This window comes from Otolemur garnettii, unplaced genomic scaffold, assembly GCF_000181295.1.
Source record: "Otolemur garnettii isolate 467f Iridium unplaced genomic scaffold, OtoGar3 scaffold00027, whole genome shotgun sequence".
Lineage (NCBI taxonomy): Eukaryota > Metazoa > Chordata > Mammalia > Primates > Galagidae > Otolemur > Otolemur garnettii.
Window position 1 is genome coordinate 13,527,220 of NW_003852422.1, and position 11,750 is coordinate 13,538,969.

The following is an 11,750-nucleotide window of genomic DNA, read 5'->3' on the forward strand; positions in this document are numbered from 1 at the left end:
GGTAAATGGAAGGCTAGGAAATAAGCTTAAACTGGATTCACAGACGTGGAGTATATATACAGGTGTTAATAATCATATCCTATTTGAAGAGCTAAACAAATAATTAATCATAACTAGTAATTCCAAAGCTGTTAATTTTAGACTATGTAATTTTTTCAGAAAATAAACTTTTTTCAGAAGTAAAAAGGTAAAAAGATAATACCAACAATTTAGGGATTCCAAACTTTATCCTTTAAAAGACTATTAAAAATAGCCTTTGGGAAGAAATTTGTCCAAAAAAAGAAAAATGTCATCAATGTCTTCCAATTTAAAAGAATTCATTTATTCATTTTCTAACTACCTCTGAGGATGGCCAAAAATGGAGTTTTTTTTAGACCATTCAAATCAAATTACTAAGGTAGGATTTACATAAGAATTATCTATATATCCAAATCAACCAAGTTAAAAATGGAGGGTGGGGTGGTACTACACATTTCTTCTAATATTTTCCGCAATTTATCCTAGAAACTAGAAAAATTTACAGGGAGATAGATTTATACACACATAAATTATTAGGCCAATAACGCTATAACTGGATTTTTTAAAGACGGATGTCAAAAACTATCCCTAAAGGGGCTAGAATTGTCCATTAAACCTTGTAGTTTCTTTAAAAATCTCATGTTTCATTTAAAAAATATGCATACAGATATTTCATTATTTTCCATCATATGTATTTGTCTTAATTGTTATAAGTTTTAAATAACTATTTGTGAATTAGATGTAGCTTATTTTATAATTTTTGGTACCTTGAATATACTAGTTCAAATCTGTAAGAGTATAAGCAGCTCTAGGTCATTATAGTATAGTGCAGGTAGATATTTACAATCAAACTGATAAGGATTAATCTGACTGCTACCTTATGGGAAGGATTATTAGATGTGACAGCCACAAAACCAAGAACTACACAATATAAATTCTCTCTTTCAATTGTACTTGCTAGTTTATTTTTTACAATTTACAAATAATGAATATGAGATTCAATTGTTTTTAAAAATAATAATGAACAAACTTACCAATATTTTCTTCAGACAGTCTTAAAATCTCTTGGAACTGAGGTTTTACCTAAGCAATCAAAAGAACAGATTCAATGGACCAATTTATTAAATAACATGTTAACTACTACTACTAGTACTATTTATTTATGTTGCTTTATATAGACTATTGAGATAAATGGTCAGAAATGTCATAATTCTTAATTACGAGGCTTAGGATAAAATAAGAGTTAAGTTACTGGAGGCAACATCTGTCATGATAAATATTTTAAAAAATCAATTCAGGTCAACAGTATTTTCTGAATGGTCTTTGGTTTCACTCATCAAATTAAAAGCATTTAGCTGTACTTCAAAACAAGTTTTTAAAAATGAAACGAAAATTTCAGTCATTTAGGGTGATCATTAAGTAACAAATAAATCATGTGATATCCATCTTAATTTTTTGTTATAATTCTTCAACGTTTATTTATCAAATACATAATTTTAATAATTTAAATTAGAGCAAATCTTGGCTTAATTTTTTTTTTATTGAAGTTATCACAGATTTCAGGCCACTGAAGATTTTTTTTTTTTTGAGACAGAGTCTCACTTTATAGTCCCTAGTAGAGTGCCCTGGTGACACAGCTCACAGCAATCTCAAACTCTTGGGCTCAAGCAATCCCCTTTCCTCAGCCTCCCAAGCAGCTAGGACTACAGGCACCTGCCACAATGCTCAGCTATTTTTAGGGATGGGGTCTCACTCTGGCACAGGCACTCCACCCGCCTTGACCTCCCAGGCCACCATGCCCAGCCAGGCCACGGAGAAAATGTACTGTTAAGTGGAATAAGATGATTCCTACTATTCTTTAAAAAAAAAAAAAAAAAGTAGCTTATTGTTTTGAAGATGTCAAACAATTTGTCAATACTGATAATAGTAACATTAAATTATATTTGTTTAACAATTGGATGCTAAGTGATCTTGTCTTTCCTATAACAACATAAAGGTCTGGTTTTTGTCCTCCTCTCCCAAGGTGAGGCACATTCATTTATATATTCAACTTAAACCGAGAGGAAGACCACTGCTAAAAGATTAATCTACTGAATCACACTCTTAGAACTAAGGCAATAAAGTAACTATTTTACACATAAAAAAACTAAGCCCAGATAATTTAACTTATTTATTAAAGTTCACAGACATTAGTCAGCAGGTAATAGTGCCATAACCCAAGTCATCTGAATTTTGTCCTGTTCATTGTGCCACAATGTTTTGCTTTAAATGTTTCAACTACAAATTTAATAGTGAAGAGCTACATTAAATTAAAAGTGATACTTAAAGTGTCTTAATTAATTTTATTTTAACTATATATTTTTATGTTTTTATTAACTATAAAGAACTGCCTTAACAATATGCTATGATGACAAATAAATTAATAGATTTAAAAAGATTAGGATCTAAGGACATCCCCATTTTAATATCTAAAACTACAAAATAACCTGTATAGGCAAATGTGACAAATGATACTTTTGGTTGTGACTGAAATATATAATATTTATCTTAAGTGTCCATGCTATTCTAAGAGTTGGTATCTTTCTAGCAAGTTTTATATATAAGTTGCTGTGGTTCCACAATAGCCTGAGGTTTTTAACCAAAGTATGCTGAGCAAACAGCTGCTTCCTGAACCTGTAGTAGAGACTGGGTGCCAGAAGCATATTCAAAGAATTGTGATTGTTCCCTACCTGATCCTTCCTATATTGAAAATCTATGAGGATATTCAGTGAGTAAATTTTATATCCAAGTATGGTACAAACTTTAGGGAAATCATCTTGTGAAAAATCAGTAAAAAGATATTACCAACTAGAATTTTTTTATCATCATGTTATTCTAGGAGATTGAAAGATAAAGGAAAGGCTTACTTATACTTTTATTTACTTTGTTATAGCATTAACATATTACATTTCTATGTCTCTTGCATATAGGAAAACATGGAATACAAGTTTTTACCTTAGTGTTTGTAAAAATTTTGCCAAATGTCCGGCAAAGGCGCCAGAAAAATCTGGAGAATTCATGGACACAGGCAGTTGAAGTAACATTAATTTTGCCAACTATTTCTATAAGTTGTGGCAACCTGAATATGAAAGGAAAGAAAAATAGGCAGGGGATACATATAAATTACTGTTTCCTTGCCAATTTCTGAAACAATACAAATCCAACAACTGCTCCTATTTTGCTCTTTGAAAGTAAAGAAATTGTTTGGAACCCTTTGAAAAGATCTTAATATAACTACATTTAAACACTTAAAAATCAATTTCAACTGTTTGCTATAAAATATGTGGAATGCTAATGGTAGAGTTCCAAGGATGGAGTTAATGAGACACAAATCTATGGATCTGATGCATCACCCAAGATCTTGGCAAACATGCCATCCATTTTAGCCTCCAAATTTGGAAGTCTAGATGAAATAAAACATCAATCACCACTACTGGAAACAAAGCAGTAGATAAATCCTTCTGATATAATACAGTAGCACCTTCTTCATAATAACTACATGCCCAATGGTGTGAATTTCCTTTCCTAAAGTTTACTGTAGATTGATGATAAGTTACATTGTAAAAATTTTGTTATATTTTGTCCCTCAGGGCCAAAGCTAAATATAGTGAGCTATTTTCCATTCAAATGATTCAGGTACATCAAATGAATGTGGAGGTGGAAACTTACAGTTGATTGACAACCCATAGTAAACTCTCCCAGCCTGTTGTACCCTCGTGTTCTAGTTGGTAGTCATAAAGTTGTAGTAGCACTGCCAATTGCTCACGACTTCCAATAATAGTAGACACATCTTGAAGAGGTGACATAGGCCGAGGAAACCTAGTTACTAAAAATAACAGAAGCAAAATAAATCACATAGAAAATGGCAGTTTATATACTTAGCTTTCTGTCAAAAGGAAAATAATATCCACCCACTCACTTTTAATTAAGTTACTATAAATTGTAAATACATAGCAAACACATTAATCAAGTCATTTTTTACGAAAAAAGAGATTATTCTCACATGTGAACAAATCCAATAAATTTCAAAAGTTAAGCAGATTGTAGAAGACTACATAGTTAAATGGAATACGGTAATAAAACAGTTTGTCAATGAATAATATTTCATTTATATTAACTAAAATTGTCCAAAGAGAAGACTGTTAGATAAAAAATAGATTTGAAGTTGGTTGGAAAAAAATAGAAATATCTGTCATTCTACTGGTCTGTTTACGGCAAGAGAATAGTAAATATGATAAAATGTTTCCCTGGGATCCCCAGCCCGGGCCCGCCGAACAACAATGATGGCTGCAACCAAGAAATGGCCGGGCGTTGTGGCGGGCGCCTGTGGTCCCAGCTACTTGGGAGGCAGAGGCAGGAGACTCGCTTGAGCCCAGGAGTTGGAGGTTGCTGTGAGCGTGATGTCATGGCACTCTACCCAGGGGGATGGCTTGAGGCTCCGTCTCAAAAAAAAAAAAAAAATGTTTCCCTGGGAAGTAAGGAACTAGTAAGTTAACAGTAGGAAAAAAACCAGAGAATATATACAAAATACTGAGAACTTGCGCTGAACAGGTTTCTTTGGTATTTAATTATCAACATCAAATGCTTTATTTAAAAAAAACTTCACAGCTTGACAAACATCAAGTTATTATAAAATGTTAAAGCCAGCAATCAACAAGATAAGGCAAAGTACACTGTAGATATTATAATGAGGGCCCCATGTTATATACTTTAAAAGATTTTTTTTGGAAAACTGAAAAACTTACTTTTAAAATTCTATTAAAAATGAATATATATTTACATGTATACAGATAGATACACACTGATGTTTAAAAAAATTTAAACATATTAATAAAAACTGTGATTCTATAGATAGTAATTTGATTCTATAGATAGTAATTAGATCCTTAATTATTAAAGCAATGCTTCTTGGATGGCTATTAAATGAATAAACCATGCTAACAGCTTATTAACTGTTGGTTTGAAATGTCCAATGGAGGCAACACTAACACAAAAGAAAACACCTTAAAAAGACTTATAAGAATGAAGTACTTTCTCAAAACATGTGTTAATGCCTTAAATATTATTATTATTTTTGAGACAGAGTCTCACCATGTCACCCTCGGTAGAGTGTTGCGGCATCACAGCAACCTCAAACTCTTGGGTTTAAGCGATTCTCTTGCCTCAGACTCCCAAGTAGCTGGGACTACAGGTGCCTGCCACAATGCCCGACCAGTTTTTGGTTGTAGTTGTCGTTGTTTGGCAGGCCTTGGTTGGGTTCTGGTATATATGGCTGATGCCCTAGCTGCTAAGTTACAGGTGCTGAACCTAAAGATAATTATTAAACTTAAGAAAATTTAAGGCTCGGTGCCTATGGCTCAAGTGGCTAAGGCGCCAGCCACATACACCTAAGGTGGTGGGTTTGAATCCAGCCCGGGCCCGCCAAACAACAATGATGGCTACAACCAAAAAATAGCCAGGTGTGGCAGGTGCCTGTAGTCCCAGCTATTTGGGAGGCGGAGGCAGGAAACTTGCTTAAGCCCAGGAGTTGGAGGTTGCTGTGAACTGTGATGCACTCTACCCAGGGGGACAGCTTGAGGCTCTGTCTCCAAAAAAAAAAAAAAAAGAAAGAAAATTTAAAACAGCACCTAATTTTAAAAATGCTTAATGACAAAACTTAGATGTTACTGCATTCCTATGCTGCACCAGGCACTTAACAATACATTAAGTAGAGGTAAATGTTATCCCTTGTTAATTTGCAATCATAATATAACAAAAAAGATATAAATTTGGATAACATGATATCTGTCCTTAATTAAGGATTCTGCTTGAATTCTCAGTATCCTAATTTAGGACTCACATAGATTCAGATAGTGAGGGATACTTATACTTTATATTTCTGTACCATGTCAAAGCATATCTGATGTGATTTCAAACAGGATTTTATTATTTTGATCATAATCTGCTATACTATGATGGAATGAATGTTATTCCTTCAAAAATACTGACAAATTATTGGAAAATAATAATTAAACCTAGGTCCAAAAGAAGTAATATGACGTTGGGAAATAAGCAATTAGATAAGTTACTCAGTGATTATAGATAAGCAATCATAATGTATTAGCCCATTTAACTGTGATTCAAAACACAAGTGTAACTTAGAACGAAGAGGGTAAAGTTACTTTTCTTTACAGAAAAGTCCCCAGAATGCTATTTTAATAGGCCGGCAAAACAACAGCATTTCATTGTCAACAAGATATCCATAATTACCTAGCAAAATAATAGCTGTTATGAAGTTTTAGTGTATTCCCCCCTCTACTAGAATGTAAGCTCTATAAGCAGAAATTTTTGTCTATTTTATTTAGGAATGTAACCCAAGTGGTTTTTTTTTTTTTGTGGGCAGAATTATTCTCACTTTATTTCTGGAGACATACTTGACATAAATATTAGTGTTGTAGAATCAACTGGTAATAAAAATATTTCAGTGAGTTTACCATTTTTGTGAGAGAACAGATAAATTTTTATTCATAATAAATTATAGCTCAAATTATATGTATATATAGACATACAGACATAGACATATGGATATACCCTAAATGGGAGTATAATAAATACTCTTTATAATAGATTATAACCTAAATGAGGGCATAGTAACATTAACATTTATAGCTATTGTCAAAAGTTAGAGAGTCAAATTGAATCCACAAGAACTGAAAATAAAAGATAATCACAAGAATCAATCACATAAGTATTGGAAGGAATATATTTCGGTTGGCAAAAAAAAAAAAAAAACAAAAAACAAACAAACTGGTTTTGGTGTTTTTGGCTTTGAGACAGGGTCTTACTCTATTGGCTAGACTAGAGTGCACTGGTGTGACATAGCTCACTGGAACTTTGAACTCCTGACTCAGCCTACCAAGAGGCTGGGACTACAGATGCGTGCCATCATGCCTGGCTAAGTTTTTTTTTTTTCTTTTTTCTTTTTTGGTAGAGACAAGGTCTCCCTACATTGTTCAGGCAGGCCTCGAGCTCCTCCTAAAGTGGTGGCATTACAGATGCAAGCCACTGTGCCCAGGAAAGAAACTGTTTTGAAACTTATCTACATAATCCGCAGGATATCCTTTGCAACAGAAGACATTTCAAGGATTGTCAAATAAATGAGGGAATAATAACAAATATTATGAACTATCTACTTAACTTCAATTTTTATGTTCAATTCCTAAACCCTAGTATTTCAGAATGTTATCTTATTTGGAAACAGCACTGCTGTAGATGTCACACTGGAGTAGTACCTCATCTAGTATGACTGATCTCCTTATAAAACGGGGAAATTTGAGACAGAAACAAGCACACAGAGAATGTACCATGTGAAGGCAAAGGTCGGGTGATGCATCTACAAGCAAATAAACACCAGGAAAACCACCAGAAGTGAGGGGAGAGGCATTGAGCAGCTTACTCTGCACAGTTTTTGGAAGGAACCTACCCTCCCAACACTTGGTCCCAGACTTTAAGCCTTCAGAACTGTGAGATAATAAATTTCTCTTGTTTAAGCACTAAGTTTGTGGTACTTTTAAGGTGCTGGAGTATACTAATACTCACACAGCAAAGTAGAAAAAGAAAGAGAAGGAATTAGGAAGACAGAAAAATCTCTTGGCAGAAGACATGCCTTAATGAGTGTAAGTGGCCAGCTGTGAGTACTTTACAAAGTTTGAATTTTCCTTCTCTTCAATAATATCATTTAAAAATTAAATTAACTATACACCATGTATTCTCAATTTTCCAAATAAAATGGGCATTAAAATAGTATATACCATTTTTATTACATGGCTTCATGTATTCTTGAACATACTGCAACATATTTCAAAGATTATATGTAGCCCCTAGTTTATTTTATATGAATGAGGTTCTAAAACAGGTGTCCTCAAACTGTGGCCCGCCTAGGACATTTATCCGGCCCAGTGGGTATTTTTGTCACCGCTGCCTGTCCTGCTTAGCAGCTGACTCGTCCCGGGGCCCACAGTCCAGCCCTCCAATGGTCTGAGTGACAGTGAACTGGCCCCCTGTTTAAAGTTTGAGGACCCCTGTTCTAAAACATTGTCTGTTGATGTTCTCAATGTTATAATCCTTTGTCCATCAGACATATAAGAGACACAGTAATTTCACAAACCTTGAAAGACTGCAAAGGTATATCACACATAGCAATAGCTTGTCTACTAACATTTATTATGGGTGCAATGGGGTTATCACTTACATTCTAAATACTAAAGGTCACTTACTAGCTACCTGGATAGTGAATTAAGAAAATACTGGCCTCTGCAGTCAATTTTATGTACTTCTAAAAATTAAGTCACATTCCTTCTTTGGAAAAATACAAAATTCTGTACTATGCTTATAATTCTTTCTAGCAAGGCTATAGCAGGAAAAAGTAATTATGTTTAACTTCCTTTATTGAAAATAAGATGAGGCTCGGCTCCTGTGGCTCAAGCGGCTAAGGCACCAGCCACATACACCTAAGGTGGTGGGTTCAAATCCCCAGCCCGGGCCCGCCAAACAACAATGATGGCTGTAACCAAAAAATGGCCGGGCATTGTGGCGGGCGCCTGTAGTCCCAGCTACTTGGGAGGCTGAGGCAGGAGACTCGCTTGAGCCCAGGAGTTGGAGGTTGCTGTGAGTGTGATGCCATGGCACTCTACTCCAGGGGGATAGCTTGAGGCTCCATCTCAAAAAAAAAAAAAGAATGTAAGATGAAACAACTGGCAAAGATGAAAATACAAAGGAAGCAGAAATAACAAGATTCACATATTAGCACTAATAACAATTAAATCAACCTTTTTATTGATTCAGATCTATTCATGGAAAAAAATACTTACTCTTCCAGCCTTCTAAAAAAGGCTACAATAAGACTACAAATGAAGAATGGAAAGAAAACATAAATATTATAAAATAACACCATGAGGCCTAGCCATAAAAGATGAAGCCATATAATTTGCCTGTAGATTAATATAATCTATGACCATGAGATTCTACATATAAAACATGTTTTAGTAATTTTGCTATTACATAAAGAGATTTTTAGAATTTTAACCAAAACTAATTCTTTGGGAAGCTAAGCTGATGATATTCTACATCTTTTGTCCAGAATTTAAGTCCAGTACCTTCTATCTGTGGCACTTCACCATGAAGCTTGGCTTTGCTGGAGAAAGGTGCATTCTGTAGCACTAATGCAAAGAGAGATGGGATCAATGACTGTAAGGCAGAAAGATACATGTGGAGCTTGTGTTCATCCAGCCCATGTTCTCCTTCCTGCAACATAAGGTGGTGGAAAAGAATTTTAGTCTTTTGAAATTACACCGTTAAGTGGATTTATGTATGAAGTTCTTCCTTTCTGTCCTTCTCAAACATTTAAGGACCTGTATGTTGGACTCAAAACATAAATTTAATAAGGATGTGAAATGTAAAGAAGCACTAAGGCCCTAGAGAAGTGGTAGAATCTTTTATAAATTACTTCAGGGTAAATTCTATTTACAGGAAACAGCTTTTACAGATTCCTTTTTTTGTTGTGGTTTTTGCCCTCAGTAGGGTGCTGTAGCATCACAGCTCACAGCAACTTCAAACTCTTGGGCTTAAGCAATTCTCTTCCCTAAGCCTCCCAAGTAGCTGGGACTATAAGAGCCCACCACAACACCTGGCTATTTTTTTATGTAGTTGTCATTGTTGCTTAATAGGCCCGGGCCAGGTTTGAATCCGCTGCCTCTGGTGTATGTGGCTGGTGCCCTAATGGCTGAGCTACAGGCACTGAGCCTAGATTCTTTTTCTTTGGAGAGGGTCCTGTCTTTTGACATTTTTAAAGTCATGGTAAAGAAATTAAAGTGAGCCAACAGGAATCATTTTCTTCCTTTTCCTTTTTATAAATGGATATGTAATAATTGTACATGTTTATGGGGGTACATGTCATATTCTGATACATGCATACATGTGTAATGATCAAATTAGGGTAACTGGGATAGCTATCATGCCATTTGTCACTCCTCAGAGTTGGAGACATTCCAAATATTCTTTTAGCTATTTTTGAGATATGTAATAAATTACTGGTTACTATAGTCATCCTATTGGGCTGTCAAACTTATTCTTTCTATCTAACTGTTTATTTGTACCCATTCTCTTCATCCCTCCCTCTCTTTAATCCTCCCCAGCCTCTGGTAACCACCATTCTACTCTTTACCTCCTCGAGATCAACTTTTTTAGTTCCCAAGTATTAGTGAGTACTGTACAGGTGATATTCGTCTTTCTATGCCTGGGTTATTTCACTAACATGATGTCCTCTAGGCTCATCCATGTTGTTGCCAATGACAGGATTTCATTCTTTTCTATAGTTGAATAACATTCCATTTTGTATATGTACATTTTCTTTATCCATTCATCTGTTTATTTTTTAAAATAAGGATACTTTTTTCTCACCTCCATAGACTTTTTTAAAAAAATTAAATCAAATTAATATGAGGGTGCAATTTTTAGGTTATATTGTTCTCAATTCCAGGGTAAAGTTCCATTTGTAGAAGAGCCCCTCACCCAAGGGGTGTGTTATATACCCTCACAACGTGCACATTAGGTGAGATCCCACCTCATGCTCTCCCTCCTTCTGCCAAATGAAATCCCCCCTCCCTTATCCCCAGACTGGACTATATTAGTGTTTTATTATTCTGATGAACATGTAATTGTTTATATATTGATTTCATATTAGTATGGAGTTCATTGGATATTTATTTTTCCATTCTTGCAATACTTTACTAAGAATGTATTTCAACTCCATCCAGGTAAATGTAAAAGATGTAACGTCTCCATAACCATTCATCTGTAAATGGATATTCAGGTTGATTCCACATCTTTTCTATTGTAAATAGTGCTGCAATAAACATGGGAGTGCAGATATCTCTTTGATACACTGATTTCCTCTCCTTTGGATATACACCCAACAGTGGCATTGCTGGATTATATGGTATTTCCATTTTCAGCTTTTTGAGGAACCTCCCTCCATACTGTTTTCCATAATGGTCATACTAACTTACAATCCCATTGGGTTCTCCTTTCTCAGCATCTGCTGTTTATCTTTTCGATAGCAGCCATTCTAACTGGGGTGAGATGGTATCTTGTGGTTTTGATTTGCATTTTCCTGATAATTAGTGAAGTTCAGCATTCTTTCATATATCTTTTGGTCATCTGTATGTCTTCTTTTGAGAAATGTCTCTTCAGATCATTTTCACATTTTTAAACTGGATTTGGGTGGGTTTTTTTTTTTTGGCTGTAAGTTTCTTATATATTCTGGTTATTAATCCCATGTCAGATGGATAGTTTGTAAAATGTTTTCTCCCAATGTATTAGATGTCACTTCACACTGTTTATTGTTTTCTTTGCTGTGTGGAAACCTTTTAGCTCACTATAATCCTATTTGACCATGTTTGCTTTTATTGCTTGTACTTTTGGGGTCTCATCCAAAAAATACTTGCCCACACCAATGTCTGAAACATTCTTCCAATGTTATCTTTTAGTAGTTTCATAGTTTCAGGCTTTACATTTAAGTCTTTAACCCATTTTTTTTTTATTTTTATATATTTTTATATATGATTTTTATAGACAGGATCTTGTTCCATTCTTCTGTATATAGATATCCACTTTACTTAGCACTGTTTATTGAAGAGATTGTTCTTTCCTCACTG

At 34.6% G+C, this 11,750-nt stretch overlaps 1 protein-coding gene across 1 annotated transcript in view; it reads right to left on the reverse strand.

The window, feature by feature from the left end:
• The window catches only part of KIAA1468 (KIAA1468 ortholog), a 122,459-nt gene that overhangs the window by 37,470 nt on the left and 73,239 nt on the right, over nt 1-11,750 (reverse strand). The window contains exons 15-18 of the mRNA XM_023512362.1: nt 9,192-9,339; nt 3,727-3,883; nt 3,013-3,136; nt 1,053-1,101 (exon numbers count right to left, since the gene is read on the reverse strand). Of these exons, the coding sequence (XP_023368130.1) occupies nt 1,053-1,101; nt 3,013-3,136; nt 3,727-3,883; nt 9,192-9,339 (478 nt within the window). The remainder of the gene's footprint in view (nt 1-1,052; nt 1,102-3,012; nt 3,137-3,726; nt 3,884-9,191; nt 9,340-11,750) is intronic.